This window comes from Equus caballus, chromosome 17 (genome assembly GCF_041296265.1).
Source record: "Equus caballus isolate H_3958 breed thoroughbred chromosome 17, TB-T2T, whole genome shotgun sequence".
Lineage (NCBI taxonomy): Eukaryota > Metazoa > Chordata > Mammalia > Perissodactyla > Equidae > Equus > Equus caballus.
In genome coordinates, this window is record NC_091700.1 from 49,135,069 (window position 1) to 49,153,782 (window position 18,714).

General features: G+C 46.3%; 1 protein-coding gene across 2 annotated transcripts; it reads right to left on the reverse strand.

Moving 5' to 3' along the window:
• Positions 1-4,042: 4,042 nt before the first annotated feature.
• RGCC (regulator of cell cycle) lies at positions 4,043-17,275 on the reverse strand. Of its 2 annotated transcripts, XM_070239835.1 has the most exons (6): positions 17,198-17,269; positions 17,042-17,097; positions 16,327-16,512; positions 8,107-8,214; positions 5,721-5,783; positions 4,043-4,438 (listed from the first exon to the last, which is right to left on the reverse strand). In XM_070239835.1, exons 2-6 carry the CDS (start codon positions 17,088-17,090, stop codon positions 4,431-4,433), a joined length of 414 nt encoding a protein of 137 aa, XP_070095936.1. In that variant the 5' UTR covers positions 17,091-17,097; positions 17,198-17,269; the 3' UTR covers positions 4,043-4,430. The 2 variants fall into 2 exon arrangements, with proteins under 2 accessions (XP_070095936.1, XP_023477421.2); XM_023621653.2 differs by having other exon boundaries at positions 17,042-17,275.
• Between the last annotated feature and the right edge of the window lie 1,439 nt (positions 17,276-18,714).

Below are 18,714 nucleotides of genomic sequence, written 5' to 3' on the forward strand. Positions count from 1 at the left end.
AAAGCAAGGTGGGATTTTAAGCCGGTCTAGTTTGAAAGCCCGAACTTTCTCCCCCTTTCCCCATCCCATACCCAGAAGGATAATTCTGTAGAGAAACTTCCTCAGGGTCCCCAACCTCAACTGATTGCCAGTCAGCCACCCACCGCCGCCTACTGCCCCTCAGCTCAGACGTGACTTCTCAGGCTTGGGGCAGACCCGCGAGGTGGCCGCCTCTGTCATCAGCCCCCAAGAAGAGGTGTCCATTGGTCCTCTGCCCCGTCCCAGATGCTGGCTGCCGTGTGAATATTTGGGCTGGCACTTCATCCTCTCACTTTGGGTGTGCGTCATATTTTTTGTTTTGTTTTGCTTTAGCTACTCCTCCCAGAAGTTAGAACAGAAAATTCCTAAACTCAAAAGCATGTTATTCACGTCCTAGCAGCTCTACAGGCTTCATACGTGGTCTTGTTCTGTTCTAGAAAAGCCCACACAGACTGACGCTCTTCACATAACAATCAAGCAGTTGGTGAGGGCCGTGCTGTTGGCGCTCAGGGCTTGGAGGAGGCAGAGGGCCGTGGACCCCAGTGGGCTGAGATTCCCTACAAAGCCATTTCCCAAGGCGAGTGCCAACGAACTCGAATGTGCTGTAAATGTGCTGTGGATTATTGGTAGTTTTTCCAACAAAAAAAAGACCAGGTCTTCTGGCTGCAAGATTTCTCAGAGCCTTCAACATGTTGTAGCAGACATGACATGTAGCAGTTGTCCCCCAATACCCATTCTCTTCACCTTTCTTTAATATCACAACTTGCTAATTTTAGCTGAGTACATATCCAGCCAGCAAGAGACTTCTTTCTCAGCCTCCTTTGCAGCTGGGAATGACCAGCTGACTAAGATCCGGACAAGGCAATATGAGCAGAAGTGATTTGTGTCCCTTCTAGTCATATCATTGAAAGAAATAAGGTTGTATCTGACTTGCTTTTTCTCCTTTCTGCTGGCTGGAATGTAAATGTGATGACAAGAGCAATAGCAGCCACTTTGAAGCAGAGAGCTTCTCTTCCAGCCCTGCACTGCTCACCTCTGGACTATCAGTGAGAAAGAAACTTCCATCTTGTTTAAGCCACTATATTCTGGGTTCTCTGATCCATCAACTTAGACTGAACCCTAAGTAATTTATGTACTAATGAGCATAATAAATCTGTAAGTGGAGTACATACCATGCAGAACTTTTCAAGTACACGTAAGCTTAATACCTAATCTTCAAAACAGGATAGGAATGTGCTCCTTGAAATACATCTTGGAAACACTTTTTTCAACATTCTCAGAACCCTGAGCTGTGACTCAGCCTACAGTCTGCTTGTCCCCAATTATTTACCCAACAGAGGTTTATAGAGCACAAACTACCCTTCCCTCAGCATTTACCTAAAGAAATCCATTTCTTTCCCCAAACCGCTGACCTTAACCTCTCAACAGGCCACAAAGCTACAGACCCTGCATTTCTAACTTTGGGAGTCCAGGTTCCAGGAGACCGTAAAGAAAGAGATGTCAAATGCAGGTAGCTCCTCAATTCCAGAAGAGGCTGTAATAAAAGTGATAGTGACAATGAAGAGCCACTGGTGTCCTGATGAAAAGAGATTTATCCAAAGTTGATAAAGGCTCCCAAGCATGAACAAGAAACAGTTCCAGGTAATGGAAAAATTATGTTTAGAAAACAAGTCAAGGCTTCATTTGACTTAAAAAGAAAATATTCCCACAGTTAACATCATACTTAATGGTGAAAGACTGAAAGCTTTTCCTCTAAGATCAGGAACAAGACTAGGATGTGCCTTCTTTTTAACATTGTACTAGAAGTTCTAGCCAGGGCAATGAAGCAACAGAATGAATGAAAAAAGAATTCAGATTGGAAAGGAAGAAGTAAAACTATTTCTATTTGCAAATGGTATGATTTTGTATATAGAATGCACAAAAAAGAAAAAAATCTATTAGAACTAATAAATAGTTGCAGGATAAAAAATCAGTATACAAAAATCAATTGTATTTCTATACACTAGCAAGGAACAATCTGAAAATAAAATTAAGAAAACAATTCCATTTACAACAGCATCAAAAAGAATAAAATACTTAGGAATAAACTTCACAAAAGAAGTGCAAGATTCATACACTGAAAACTACAAAACATAGTTGAAAGAAATTAAGAAGACCTAAATAAATGGAAAGACATTTCATGTTCACGAATTGGAAGGAAGACAATGTTGCTAAGATGGCAACACTCCCCAAACTGATCTATAAATTCAGCGCCCTCTCTATGAAAACCCCAGCTGTGTTCCTTGCACAAACTGGCCAGCTGATCCTAAAGTTTATGTGAAAATGCAAGAAACCCAGAATAGCTAACATAATCTTGCAGAAGAACAAAATTGGAGGACTCACACTTTCTGATTTCAAAACTTACTGCAAAGCTATAATGATTAAGACTGTGTGGTACTGGAATAAGAACAGGCATACAGATCACTGGAATAGAATTGTGTCTATAAATAAATCCATACATTTATGGTCAATTGATTTTCAACAAGGGTGCCAACATAACTCAGTGGGGAAAAAACAGCCTTTCCAACATAGAGTCCTATGGAGTTGGACCCCTACCTCACATCATATACAAAAATTAATTCAAAGTACATCAAAGACCTAAATGTAAGATTTGTATGATGTAAGAGTTGTATACAGTTATACAACTCTTAAAAGAAAACACATGAGTAACTCTTTATGACCTTGAATTGGGCAATGGTTTCTTAGGTGTGATACCAAAACCACAGGTGACAAAAGAAAAAATAGATAAATTGGACTTCATCAAAATTTAGAGCTTTTGTGCTTCAAAGAACACTAACAAAAAAGTGAAAAGACAACCTATGAAATAGGAGAAAATATTTGCAAATCACATATCTGATGAGGGACTTGTATACAGAACACATAGAAAACTCCTACAACTCAACAACAATAAAGACAACCTAATTTTAAAATGGGCAAAGGATTTGAATAGACATTTCTCCAAAGAAAATATACAAATGGCCAATAAGTACGAATAGATGCTCAACATCATTAGTCATCAGGGAAAGGCAAATCAAAATAAGATACCACTTTACACCCACCAGGATGGCTATATTCAAAAAAATGGACAAGTGTTGGCGAGGATATGGAGAAGTTGGAACGCTCATATATTGCCAGTTGGAATGTAAAGCAGTGCAGTTGCTATGGAAAAGTTTGGCAATTCCTCAAAAAGTTAAACATAGGGTTATCATATGACCTAGCAATTCCACTCCTAGTTATAGACCCAAGAGAAATTAAAACATATGTCCACACAAAAACTTGAACATGACTTTTCTAAACAGCATTATTCATTAACCAAAAAGTAGAAACAACAAAAATGTCCCTCAACCAATAAAGGAATAAATAAAATATGATATATCCATACAGTGGATATTATTCAGTCATAAAAGGGAATGAAATATTGATTCATGTACAACATGGATGAACCTTAAAAACAGTATGCTAAGGGAGAAAAGCCATACACAAAAGGCCCCATATTGTATGATTCCATTTATACGAAATATCCAGAATAGACAAATCCATGGAGACAGAGAATTAGATAGTGGTGATGGTTTCACAACTCTGTGACTAGACCAAAAACCACCGAATTGTATACTTTAAAAGGATGAACATTCGTGTAGCTGAATTATATCTCAATAAAGAAATAAAGAAAATATTTGAGTTCAACCTAAAAGCTTTCCCAGAAACTTGGGGAAAAGAAAAAAGTTAAAGAAAGAGCAGTTTCGTTTCCCAGTGCCCTAAAAGACATCTCAAATAGAGTAGTTAGCTTTTGAAGATTAAATAAAATTATAAGTAGTTATGTTTTGGATTTGTGTCCTCTAGAACATAAGGATCGGAGTTTTTAAATAATTTGATTCCAATTATCAAAGTAATGCCTGGTTATTTTAGAGGTTTTAAAGATAGAAGAGCATAAATAAGAAAATTATGAACTTTTAAGAAAAAAAAAAGCAGCTTACAAAATACAGACTCCAGTTCAAATTTTATTTGCATACAAAAATATATTATAATGGGAAAAGCATATTACTGTTTCCAACTATATATAATTAATTACAAATATTTTCATAAAAGCAATTTAAATTACAGGAAAGCTATGTTTTAAGAGAAAATACAATATTAGCAAGGGTCATCTGTTCTAATACGCTGCAAGCAGGTAAACGAAGTCAGTTTCACTGTCTAAATTGCCCAGAGATGAGTCCCAAGGCTGGTTTTAGGACGTGCCTGAGAACAGCCTGGTGGCAGGTGAGCACGCATCTCCGCCTCCTCTGGCAGCAAATTCTGTAGCTGATTTTACCAGGTCCTCAGAGCTTTCTGAAGCTTCTCCCTTATGATGAAAGGACCCAGAACTTCTCCTTGTTTCACATACCTGTAAATAAGAGATAGATAATTTATCCACTCACGCAAGTTTACAATTCCTGCGCTTAACCAGATCACACCGTCTCAGACAGGCATCAAAGCACCAAGCTTAATGGCAGGCTTCCCACATGAAATGTCTGATGAACTGGAATGAGTGGGCAGCCAGCTACAATTTCCACCAAGGAGACAGGCTTGATACATGGGTCTAATACAAATTGTGCAGCAATTACAATACTCTCTGTCAAAACAGGCCTTGGTCTTCTGATGTAGGATGGTAAAGCATGTAAGAAAACGGGCAATAAAATCTCCAAGTAAATAGAGAATACACAGGGACTTTCCACCTAATATTGAGGTCTGTCTGAAATAGTATTAAGAACAGAGTTTTTTTTTTTAAATAACCAGCTTTGGATCTAATTTTTCAGATTTGACCCAGCTATTTAGCACAGGATAGCATAAAATATTTCTTATGAAAAATCAACCCTTTCATTGAAAAATTAAGGGACTAGGACCAAATTCTCCAAGCCCACTCTGTGACTGAACAAGGCCCCCCAGGGGTAGAGCTGCTGAAACTTCTATCCCAGACGCTCAGGCTGGTCCTTCTGGCTCTTGCAATCCTGTTCCTTTGAAACAGTGTGTGCAGATTGATTCTCAGGGTCCCTTCTTCCAGACCTCCCACTGCAGTTATGGTCTGATAGCTTCAGTTGTCAACATTTTTGATCATACAAAATGTAGTTCCGTTAGTGGAACTGCCAAATGGGAAACAAGGTACTGCCTACTTGATCCAGGCCTTTCAGTAATTGGCGTGGGTCTTTGGTTACAAGGTCTCCCTGAACGAATTCTCTCTTTTGGGTCCCCATCCTCTAAAAGTCAGATCTCGTCAAGCTCCTGGGTGTAACCTGGGAAAATTTCCCTAGCCCATGGGATGGAACCATCTGGTTTGTGAGCATAAATAACACTTGTGTGGTTCTGCTCACTTCTCTGAAAGGCCAGGCAGGCGACCATGATGGTAAAGTTCCAATCTTGCTCTAAATACTACTTCACTCTCCATTTCTCGAACAAAATGCCATTGTTTTCTGGTAGCCTGTTCTCACTGTTTGGAAAGGCACACAGTCTTCTTTAACGTAAGCTTATCCTCGGAATTTCTTTCTGAGCCACCAGGGTCCTGTTTCTGAACCTAAAGAAGCCTTATGATGTAACTTCCCGTCCCCAGGCAAGCTGTAAACATTATGGCACTTTATCAGACGTGTCAGTTAGTTTTCTATCTGATTTTTTAATAGCAGGCATGTACTCACTTGCTAACGTTCTGTCAAGATCAGCAATAAAGTCTTCTAGCTCTTTCGTGTCTCCTAGTTTGGCTGGAAAACAAGAGCTGGAGTTCAGTTTCCATATCGAAGGCAGCTGATGACTCCCATGCTTTCCCGGATTACGCGAACCCATTTTGCATTTCTCTATCTTCAGAGACTTTATTGCAGACTGTACTGTACCAGCCCTAAGCGTCTGCTCCAATGTTTACTTAGTCAACTCAGGAACCCATTCTGAAGATTAGCCTAAACGTTTCTTTCTTATTTTTTTAGTTCATCACCCCTCACTCCCTACCCCCACTCCAGCAACCCAGAAGAAGAATCTTCCCGCACTACCTAAAAAGTTTGAGGCGGGTGGGAGGTGAGGGGCAGGGAGAGAAGATAAAAAATTTTGATTTTGGGGGCCAGCCTAGTGGCATAGTGGTTAAGTTCATGCGCTCTGCTTTGGCAGCCTGAAGTTAGTGGGTTCAAATCCCGGGTGCGGACCTACATATTGCTCATCAAGCCACACTGTGGTGGCATCCCACATGCAAAGTGGAGGAAGACTGGCACAGATGTTAGCTCAGTGACAATCTTCCTCAAGCAAAAAAGAGGAGCATTGGCAACAGATGTTAGTTCAGGGGCAATCTTCCTCACCAAAAAAAAAAAAAAATGATTGCTTTGATTGTGTAGGATTTGAGTTATCAGTCAAAAATATTTTGTAAGCATGGTACTGTGTGGAATGGACACCCAGATTCTGTAATTCCTGCTAAAACTCTCCTCTGATGCACTCCTGTTTGTATTATCACCCCAGGGCAATACTGCAGCCCTCAGAGTCCCTCCAGTGTGAAATGAGTGAAGAGCCACTGCTCCTTGTCAAAATGGTACAGAGAAGGTGACATCAGGCTTCTGGGTCCAGGATAGCTTCCTCCCATCCCGGTGCTAGCACAAGGTAACAAGTCCTTATCCTGACTTGTTCCCTCTGTATCCTGAGATATATACTTTTTTTCTGTAGAGTTCATCATTCATGCCTTCTCTGAAATGCACTACTGGGTACTTGATTAATTAACCCCTGCTGGCTACAAATAGCTCATTGTTCTCAGCCTTTAAAGTCAATTTCCCACTGGGACTTTTTCCCCCTCGTTAATTCCTACCTCTCAAGGATCAGGTAGCAAATCTGGGCACACTTTAAGCCACTTTCTAGACTGCTCTGACTCTCTGACTCTCTGAACTCAGTGGATCCATTACCAGCGGAGGGCTGGACAATGGCAGAGTCCCCAGTGGCTGCTAGCAGGGCCACGTTGAGGGGAGAATTGAAAAATGTCTCTTTTGAAAAAGAGGGAAATTCTGCCTTAATGCCAGAGCAAGAAAAGTGATGGACTCTTCATATTTCTTTTTAACTATGTTCCATTTTTATTGCATTCTGCAACTATTTCCAGCAAGCATAATGTTTCTTAAGGAAAAAAACTCCTTTTGTTTTCAAAAGGGCGCTTGTCCAATATAACAGAACATTCAGCTCTCTAGCTGGAGACACTTACTAGTTCCAAAAACTAAGAAACTGCTCATGCATCTTTAAAAACTTTTTACGTCTATTACTATCACAGAGAGACAGGCTGGAGCTGCTATTTTGAATCATGTTAGATCACGGCTTGTCTCATAATGAAGACCCCATTTAATCGCTAAATTGGTAATCTGAAAGCACTGGTTAAATAGATATTGCAATGAAAAGAACCCTACTTTCTGCAATGCCTAACCGCTGAGTTTTAAATTCTAGAACCAACCCGTCTGGGAGAGCACTGTCATTTGGCACAGCCTTGATTACACCACACGAGGGAAAGCAGAGTCTATAGTCTACAGCTTTTCTTTCTCCTTGTGAATTTGGTTTCCTGCCTCTCAATTATCTGATTTCATTTTCACACTGATCAAAATCCTGACAAGGGGCTGGCCCTGTGGCCTAATGGTTAAATTTTGGCACACTCTGCTTCAGCAGCCCGGGTTCGTGGGTTTGGATCCTGGGTGTGGGCCTACTCTACTCATCAGCCATGCTGTGGAGACATCCCACCTGCAAAGTAGAGGATGATTGGCACAGATGTTAGCTCAGCCCTAATCTTCCTCAAGCAATAAAAGAGGAAGATTGGCAACGGATATTAGCTCAGGGCAAATCTTCCTCATGGAAAAAAAAGAAAGCCTTGCCTGAAAGGTGAATTCAAAAAAACAAAAAAAGTCTGAGAAATAACAAATTCCACCTCACACTGTCCTGTACTAAGATATTTGTCTTAACTATTCATTTTGCACACTTGGGAAAGACTGGTGAGGGAAAAGAGGGAAGAGAAGAGAGACTGAGAAGGGGAAGGGAATAAGGAAGCAAAAAATCTCACACTCCAACTAAGGAACTTACCTTTCCGAGGAGCGACAGCGGGAGAGAGCAGAGCTGCGGTCGAGTCTGTGGGAGAATTCAGTTTCTCATCACTGAAGCTGAAGCTGTTCCTATAAAGCGAATCTGCACCTTTCAGGAAAGAGAACGTAACCCATTAGAAATGGTTTTCAGTCTACAGTCTATTGATAACCAACAGCTTATCTCCAAAAGGAGCAAAGCTGCAAAGAAAACAGGTTGCTTTTCAGATGTTATACTTATGCTCAAAAACGATCTGAGGCAGGAGAGTGTGCCCGTGGGTGCGTGTGAGTGTATGTCTCCAAGGAGGCACACCAAACGCCCTTGCTTCCCTAAAGAAGGAGGTGACGGGATCGTCACGACCAGACCAGTCTCCTTTGCAACACACAGGAGCCCACTGCCCAGGTGTCTAACTGACAGCTACGCCAAAGCTTGGCTGGGGGGTGGGGGGGTGGGGGACGGGATTTCAGACATAAGGAATTATCTTTCCTGAAAAATGTCCCTTCAGCCCTCTAAACCTAAAAGACAAACCCAAGGTTGGATCCCATGACTTAATAACCCTCCCTGCCTGCTCAAGAGAGAGTCCTTGTTGTGGTTTTCCTGAGAGCCTACACTCGGGATAAGCTAGTGGGTCAAAGATAAGGATTTCTTCTCCTGGAGGTTGTCTACCACAGACACTTCAAGTGATTTGATGGCTGCCTCTATTGTCATACCCCAAAGACCAGAGCAAGAGCAAGGTTCCCAGAAGCTGGGTAGCACCAGCAGTCAAGGGAACCAGCTCAGCTACTAAGTATAGGTGCCCTTGAGCAAGACAGTATCTCCAGGCCTCAACTTACCCATCAATAAAATGGGAAGGTGGACAAATAATCCTTAAAGTCTCTTCCAGCTCTGATTTTCTGAGATTCTATTTCTCTAAGTCCTGCCAAGGGGAGGGGAAACCAACCCACAGCCAGCCCAGGTGTGTGTCTGTGACACAGAAAGGAGCTGCTGGCTGAGCTGCACAGACTCAAAGGGCTCAAAGGCAGAGCAGGCAGCGGAAGCAGGATGTGGCCTCTGAGGTCACAAGGGAACAGCTTTCCTGGTTAAAACAAAACACAAAGCCAGCCACAGCTGTAGCAGAGACGAGCTCTGAAAGGCTCTTCAGGTGAGACAGGGCGGCTGAATCACGAGGGCCTGGCCAGGCCCCCACTCCTCCTTGGGATCACTCACTCTAACCCAATTACCTCCAGCTCAGGGGGAAGCAGAAACATCTTTCTTTGGTCCCCTTAACTCGAAATGGACATGACTAAGTTACAAAAGCTATGCCCAGAATACAAAAGGTTTGCAAAAAGAGAGGTTTCTGGTGCCAAGAGAATTCATCTTCATCCCTAAAGACTGCCACAAGCTCTCAGGCACCTCACTGGCTCCCTTCCTCTGACCCTCCTCTGACCAGGGGGCCCCAGAGCCATCTTGCCTTCCTGGCCTATGAACCCATCTCATCCACTTTCCCAAACATGTCCAGCCCTCCCAGTCTTTTGCTCCTTCAGAAGTCCAGCCAAGGTCACCTAAAAGGCCCACAATCGTTTTACAGGCTTTGACGATGGACGCCTACTGAGATTCCAAACACTGAACCTTATACTCATATTTCCCAAAAATATATTCCTCAGAATAATGGTCCTTGGGAAAGAAGCGCTGTGTGATCAACTAACTTAGAGAAACACTGAGAACCCTTAGCGACTGCTATTGTGTATTCCCACTTTATCGTCCCTGAGGAGTCTTGTGATAAAGGAACCAGTCTAGCCCTGTTTCCCAAGTTTATTTGACCTTGGTACACTCTTTTTGTGGCAGCCTGTTCATATTTCTCAGGACACTTGTACTCTGTGGAACTCAGCTTGGGAAGCCCTTCTGCTTGCCTTGTCAGCGGAGCCCGCCTCTAAAGCTGTCTGGATTTTCTCAAGAGAAACGCTTTCCCCTGCAAACAGGAAAGTGGTCATGTCCACTGCAGACTCACAGCAGAGGGCTACTGTTTGTCACCATGCAACAGGCAGGAGAATCGCCACAAATAGAACCTGAGAAACTTGTGGGGAAAAGATGAGGTAAGACTTAAGGCCAGGAAAACCACAGAGAGCCCTGTGGAGGCAGGCCTCGTGCCCAGACTCCTGAGCCAGAAGGAAGGAATACGAGGCCTTCGGCACATTACCTCTGGCTCTGAAGGACACGCGAGAGAATCAGTCCCATCCCCAGCCCAGAACGCCAAGCCCAGAGACTCGCTGGCCTAGATCTCGGTGGCCACACCTCTGGTCTCTATCTCCCAGAAGCAGCTGGCCCTCGAGAGCCAGTTTCACTGCCACGCCTTACTCCACCCCACCCTGCACCACAGGTCCTTGCCCTAACTCTGGACTTCATCGCTATTCTGCCCCAACTCTCCAGCAAGTTTACATCCACATGCACTCATCCTTTGGGAGACGAAAACACACACACACACACACACACACACACACACACACACACACACACACAATTTGTTTGCCTCACAGGCAAGTAGACCAAATGTCATTCAGTTTTCAGGGAAGGAATGATCTAGATATGGAAAAGGCCATTGCAAAATGGTAGGAAAAAGGAATCCGGTGAGGATTCAGGAAAAACTTGGGGTAACTCAGGTGGTGTTGAGATTCTGTGGTGAATGAGTCATCATACTGGGATGTCGCCATGGCTTCCTTCTCATCCTTTAGAGCCTGGTGCTAAAACACCTTTTTGATCCAAGTATTTTCCTCAAACTCAGAAAATTTATAGACAAACTGACTGTTATTTGACCGATAAATTCTCTATTAAAATAATCAGAAGTTGCCTCTTACTGCTAATGAACTCACGCTACTCCCGCAATGAGGGAAGGAGAGAAAAAAGTCCTAGGTACAATATCTATATATATAAACACACACACACAGAGGCATGTCAGCACAGCGCATGCTCACTTCCTCTCGCCCCCCACCCCTACCCACCTCAACCACACACACACACACACACACACACCTCACACACCGGCTCATTGCTACACCTTGATGCCTCTCTCTTTCCACGAGTTCCAGTGTGCAGTCAGGGCCAGACCTGACTCCAGGCTCCAAATTGTTCAACCATCAGGAGGAAATGAATCCCCAGCATCCTTGAGCCAAACCTGCCCAAGTTTAGTTCCACCCTGTGGTAATATTCCATACACGTCATCCGTGACAAAGATGGGAAGGACAAGCTCAAGAGCCCCAAAGCTTCTCTGGGTCCAGCAGAAGCTGCCCCCATAGAGAGGTGTGTGAGAGCTGGGTGACCCTGTGCAAATCCCTCCACCCCTCAGCCTTAGTTTCCCCTTTCACAAAATGGGAATAGTGACCTAGGTGCTCCAAGTATGATACCTATGGTGTTCATGATTTTATTCAAAAGTTCCTGGCAAAACGGAGGATGACATGCCCAGGAGAGGAAAGGTCGCCATAGAGAATAACAGGAATCAAGATTCAGATAGTAGCAAAATGTTTAAGAGCACCTTATCTTCAGAGCCACCCCAGAACAAACCTCCCAAGAACACACCACCGACACGGAAGAACCCCAGGCTCTAGGCCTCTCTTTACCCTTTATCCAATAAAATCTCATTCCACGGACTTTTATCAAGCACCTACCATGAACAGGACCTCATGCTAGGCATTGTAGTAGATTAAAAGGCAAAGCAAAGCCTGACTTCTGTTCTTTTCACTCTCCGGGAACTCTATTCCTTGCAAAATAACAGCCAGTGAGTCTGATAAAATGACAGCAATGTGTCGCTGGCTGATAGCATATTAATGTATTATTGTCCCACCCCGATATTAGGTGCTGCTATTAATAGAGGCTCAAGAGACGCATTACAGTGGTGATTTGGGGATCCTGGCAGGTGGCAAGACTAGATACGTTAGCACCTCACACCATCGACTTCAATCAGCTCTAAAGCCCCATCAGAAACGTCTCGGCAAGTCAGCTTCATGTGCCGGAGCCAGGAGCCTCAAATTCAGGGGCCAAGTTTTCTAAGACACCATCAAAAGAAATGTCAGCATATTAAATATACAAACATCTAACTTTAGGAGCACTGGCAGAGGCTGAGAAACTCGGCTGCAAAAACGGAGGCTTGTTTAGAAGGTAGATGTGCTTTTTTAGTTTGGGGGTGGGGAGAAAGGTAATTTAGGGTTAGCGTCAACATGTGCCACTCCAGAGGGAAGTAAAACCACAGACAGTAAACCTTGCCCAGAGCTCCTGTAAATATAGAACAATCCCACACGTTTAAGGCAAGCAAACTATAGTAATTAACCGAGAAAAAGAAAGCCTTGGACTTGTGTCCCCTCTGCCACAGGGAATGGGGTGTGCGTGTGTGTGCGGGGGGTGAACCTCCTCAAAATCTAAATTCCGACAGCCTCACTAAAAGTGGGATAGGGTAAGAAAGGGCCCCTTTCCTCAGTTTCCTCACAGTTTCCCCAGCTTCCCCCCTGGGACTTATTCAGTCCCTCTAGACACCTCTCCAGGTATCAGAAGGAAACCTGTCACCCACCTGGAATTCCTGACACAATACCAGGCAAACTGAGGGCTCAATTCCTCGTTCTCTCACAGCTTGACAAAGTTCAGGTTCTAGACTCAGTGGCTCCTGGGACAGATCAGCCGACGTGCCAGCTGTCATGCTGGCACTCAGGGCTTACAAGATGCCCTCTCCCAGGTTCAAGCTGGAACAGTGTAGGCAAAGATATACAGATGTTCCAGGTCTTACACATGACAAAGAAGCCAGTTCCGCATCCCCTAAAATGGCCCTACAATATCATAACAGCCCCAGCATACACAATAGACTGCAGACCTTTTTTAAGTAACAAAACACTGCCCCTCTCAAAGGAAAAAGGTATGTGAAACCCCAATACAGCATAGATATAAGTTCATACCACCTCTTTTAAAGTTCAAGTTAATATTATTAACTTTGTTTAAAATCAATCAGTGGAAATGTAAATTAACGCATTGGTTAAAACTCAGTAATTACGAGTTAAAATTTCATTAAACACATTGGAGAAGTCCTAGTGTGCATTTTAGTTGTGAACATACTGAAAAAGCAAAATTTTTTTTAGTAAGTTCAAAACAAAGATGTTTACAATTCCTGAAACTCAAGGATCACGTTTGAACAACACAGCCCCCAACCACACTGCCCTTTTCCTACTGAAGTTGAAACTATGCCCACGAAAGTGCCTGAGATGACCTGTTGGAACCCAAGTCCAGGGAGAAAGAACAAGTCTAGTCTGATCAACCCCCATTTGAAGGCCACCCCTAATGCGAAGTTATTTCGCCATTGTTATTTTGATCCTCTTCACGTCGTAGGAGGACTCCCTGTAAGTGAGAACAGAAAGGAGTATTTCCTCATTAAATAGCCATTCTTGTCTCCTATCTGTAACTTGCTTCTTTGGGTGGAAGCAGGAATGTCTATTCTTCCCCCTTGGATGCAAGCAACTTAAAGTTTTTTTAATGAGAAAAGGAAGCATTCTTCAAAAAACAGGAAAGCTGTTTTGATCTATCTTGTAAGGTGGGTACATCTTCAGAGTAACAGAGCTGTAGAAAGTAGAGTGAAAACCAAGGTGCCATTGCCTTCTAGCCTCATACGTCACATTTTCACGCAGGACCCTGGCTCAAAGGTATCTGATCTATGTGATATAGTGTGGTATACGCATTTCAATATTTTCTTGAAAGTATTAAGCAGAGCAAATATTTTCTTCCTAATCATGAGCTTATGGATGTTTCTAATAGTACTGTAAAATAGCATCTTTTCGATTTTACAACTAGAGAAACTGAGGCCCACTCATTGCCTGGGGCCCTGACAGAGCTCAGCCGGGGCTCCACTGAAGAGACACCTTCAAATACAACCACCTTTGATAAACAGGCACATGATCTAGGTCCAATGGGAATTCAAATCTATTCCTGAGGAACTGGTTCCCATTCCAACCAACCATCTTTGGTGACAGAGCAAGGCCTTAGAGAGAGGGTCCATGTGGTCCTGCCATGTTATCAGAAAAATGGAGATAACAGTGCCTACCTTACAGGACTTGGTAGGGATCATATGAGAGAACAAATTTAAAGCACAGCAAAGAGATCCCTAATAGTAAGAGCTAATAAATGATAATAGTAATCAGAGTGAGGACTTGGAAAAAGTGAGCTGCTCTTATTATCATTATCCCGGTGTGTCTCCCTTTGAAGGGGCTAAATTTCAGTAGGACCTACCTCTGTCAAACATTCTCTTCCACAGAAAAGCATTAGACAGACAAATGAGTATAACAAATGTCTGTGCTCAACTCTTGGCAGCAATTAAGATATACATATTACGCTTCCTGAAGAAATTACTATTTAGATGAACACCGCTTCTGCCAAGACTATTTCTAACCAGTCTCGTGGAAGACAAACGACACATTTATAGAGAAGATTAATGTCCTCTGAGCCTTCTTTATATCCTCCCCATTACTTCTCTAACCATCAAACTAAGGGTTAGTTCAACAGTTAACAACAAAAGCAGAAAGCAAAATACATACACATATCCTAAGAAAAACTACAGGCTATTCCAAATATCTCCCCCAAAACCATTAAGAATGTGTTTGAGTGCCTTCTCTTTGAGGCCCCTGGAAACAGATCCCAGATCTGAAATCCTACCCAGAGGGAGTTGCAATCACCCATGAATGGGCAAGCTCAGACCGTATTCTGGCCAAATGTGCCTGTGGTTTAGAAAGGAGCTGTTCTTTGCAATAGAGCAGCAGTGGACAGACCGCCCCAGCTTTCCTTCCTGTGGGGGAGAGAATCTGTGCTTGATGAATAACTTGCTCCATGCCCCAGTAGAAGGAGACATATTTAAGTTACAGGCATTGAGACAAATTTCAAAACTTTTCAGACTTCCCTTTGAAATAGAAAATAAGCAGTCCTGTCAGTAGCAACAAAGTCCAAAAACACAAAACGGAAAATTAACAGCACGCTATTCCATCCCCTTTCACCTCAAAAGCTGCAGTTAGATTTAAACCTCAGGCAAGGCTGCCAAGGAAAGTCAAGCTGGAACTCAGGTTTCTGCCTCAAACCCTGAACAGGGTGGCCCGTGCCCTTTATCCCCTTTCAGGAGGACAGCTCAGGTTTAAGTCGGGGACTGCATCTTTGCCCTGCCACAAGGAAGAGCTGCAGATTTCAAAAGAAGAGAATCACAAAGAAAGGTCATTGCTTTTACTTCCAGAGTCAAGGGCAGCAACGGGAGGGACACTCACGCTTGGAACCCTTGTAGGGAGAGAGTCTCAAGAATAACCCAGAAGAGTTTAAAATTCACTTTGAAAAATAATAAGTAATCCAGGACTGGAAAACCAACAATCACATAATATTGAAGAGTCACCAAATTTGCTGTTTGATACCTAAACAGATATCCATAATCCTTACGGGACATTTGAGTTCTTGGAAAAAGTTGTCTCTCTTCTTACAAGGTTGCTTAGGACAAAGAGACCCTGGGGTGGTCTCCATTATGAGAAAAGTTACCAGGAAGCAGCTGGCTCCTCCTCCAGCCTGAGCGAGGGGTCAAAGCCAGCAGTCCCTGTGGTGCACCTGCCTGAAGGAAGAGGGACACTTTCTAAAATACTTGAACTCAGCAGTGCCAAGGATTATTTCAAAACTGTGTGCAAGGGAGCAGCAAGTCCGGCAGCTCAGAGCCAGAAGAAAGTGCAAGAAGTTATTTTAAAAATCCCAAGGACAGCAGCTTATGAAACCTTTCCTGGTTTCACAAATGTTTCAGTACTGTGCCCTCGCATGTCCCCCGTCTCCCATCCCCGTGGCACTTGCTCCACATCCTCTTGAAAGTTACTGCTGAGAGAGAGAAGGGGAAAGGAGGAGAGGAGAGGGAACTGCGGGTAGGCCTGGCTTGGTCCCAGGAGTCCTGTCTGGCTGAGTCGGGGCCATCTGCTTAAACCTCCTGCTTCATGACACCTGCAGGTGGCAGGTAGACCAGCTTGCCCTCCAGGAGCCTTACGGTGACGACCCCCGGGGGTCTTGCCCCCGCTGGGCCTACCACCCTGGAGACTCAGCGCCCCGGGGGTCCTAGAGACTGCGCCGGCTTTTAGGGCTTCTTCGCTGGGCCCCACCTCTCGGTTTACACATAAACGGAGACCCGAGCCGAGCGTGCTCCTTAGGGAGCCGGGCACTGGGTGTCCCCAGGGCTCCAGGCACCTTCCCTGGCGGGGCCACACTTACTCTCGGAGTCGCTGAAGCCGCTGCTGTCGCTAACGCTGGCGCTGCTCCGCCGCTTCATGCGCTCCAGGTGCTCCTCGTAGTGGAAGTGGCGCTCGTGGAAGGGCGACGCGAAGTCGGCCAGCACCGCGTCAAACTCGCACAGCGCGTCCGTCAGGTCCCCGGCGGCCGCCGAGTCCAAGGCCGGGGCTGGGGACAGGGACAGAGGGCTCAGGTGATGGGGGCGGGGCGGCCATCCCGTCCCGGGGCCTGGAGGGGGCCACCCCCATTCCCGAGGATGGCTAACACTCATTGCGCGCTCGCCAAGGGACAGCCACGCTGTCGCTGCCCTTTGCTTCTTGTTATCTTGTAATACATTCCGCCACCCCCTGAGGTGCGTTCCGTTACTGCGCCCATTCTAGAGGGAAAGAAACTAAGGCCCCGCCGGATGAATCAGCAGGCCAAAGGTCACCCTGCTCATCCACACAGCCGAGCTCTCCCACGCGCTGTCAGGTACTTGTCCCCGCGCTCACGCCCCCGGGCGATGGGAAGATTGAGTCAGGATGCGCCCGCTACGTGTCGGGCTCGGATGCCCGGCGGCGAGGGGAGGGAAGCTGGACCCGCCAGGGGCACGGGCCCGCCGAGGAGGATGGAGGGCAGGGGGCTGTCACGAGCCGACAAGGGATCCCCCTTCTTTCGCCTCACCTGCAAGGCCAGGGCTTTGGGGACCCGCACTCACCTGCGGCCGCGGCGGCCGCGGGGCTGCCCTGCGCCGCGGGCGGCTTCATGGGCGGGCTGGGCCCGGCGCGCGCGGCGGCGGCTCCTGCGAGGCCCTCGGCCGGGGCCCCGGCGGATGCTGGCGCCGAGGCCGGGGCTGCTCCGGGGCGCGCGCTGCCGGCCCCGCGCTCCCGCTCCGCGCGCTGCTCGCCTCCACCCGGCTGCGCTCCTGCCCCGCCGCCCGCGCTCATGCACCGGCCGCCAGCCGGCCGCGCCGTCTTATAGCCGCGGGCGGGGGCGGGGCGGGGCGGGGCGGGGCAGTGCCAGCCGCCGGGGACGCCCCCGGGCCCGGGCACCGCCCTCGCCACGCGCCCGCGGAGACCGCAGTGACGAGGAGTCGCCGGATCCCGGGTTACAGCTCCAAATATTTACCCACCGCTCTCCCCGCGCGCCCTGACAACCCGGCCCACGACAGTGCTCGTGGCGTCTCCAGAGCCCCAGAGTTGACGGTTCGGCTGGACTCCGCTGCTCCCCGCCGCGTGCCCTTCACCTCCTCGGGCCTCAGTTTCCTTATCCGTGAAGTGGAAAGGCTCAGCCTCCCCGGTTTGCTGCGAAGAATGAAGTAGCCGAGAGCCCTGGGAGGCCCAGATGGGCGTCGTGGAGACACAGAGGGAGTCTTCCTCGCGTCCCCACCCATGTCCCCAAGGGACTTAAGGGTTGGGGGCGGACAGAGTGGAGAAGGACAGAAGTCGGTGGAGTCCACGCGTTCACGAGCCTTAACTGCTCCCATCCCGGAGCCGGGGCCTGACTGCAGTCCCGGGCGTTCCCTCCCACCCCGACTTTGTTCGGGAGGAGTTTGTTAGGGGAAGAAATGACTGCGTGGATACAGCGCGGCCCCGGCGCCTCTCAGTGTCCACACGGAGCCCCCCTGTCCAGTCGCCTGGCGGGGGGCAGTCGTGTCTGTGAATAACTCCTGGTGCACTGCCCAGTGCTGCGCTGCCCAACGCAGTAGTCGCTCACCCCAGGTGGCTATTTAAATGTAAAGCAGTTACAATAGGATAAAATGAAAAACACAGTCCCTCAGTCCCACTAGACACATATCAACAGCCATCATCGCTGAAGGTTCTATTGGACAACGCTGCCAGGGTCTCTGACCCACAGAACTGGCCTCGGGAGGAAGGGAGGCATCTTACTCCGGTTTTCGAGGGCCCCCTAGGTCAGGTCTTGGCGGGCACCATATCCAGTCCCACAGCAACCCTGAGAGGTGAAATTACTGCTTCTGTTTTACAGGTGAGGAAACTGAGGCACGGAGGGGTGCGGTAGGGTGCCAGGCAGGTGGTGATGGAAAGGCAGGTCTGTCTGGTTTCAGAGCCGCCTTGGGTTTCACCACCCACTCCCTTCCTCCACCGTATAAGGTGGAGAAGTGAGCAGACAGGGGGAAGAGGCTCCAAATGAGGGAGCAGATAACCCAGGTCCTTGAAGCAACACCTGTGTAATTACCATCCATATTAAGGTGTGGTATTTTATCATCACCCCAGAAAGGACCCAGAAATGTCTCTATGCCATTTTCTAGTCAATAGTAGCCCATAAGTAAACTCTATCATAACTCCTCTTCTGCATTCTGTCACCAGGAATTAGTTCTGCTGATTCTAAAACTCCTTAAACAAAATCATACTGCATGTATTCTTTTATACC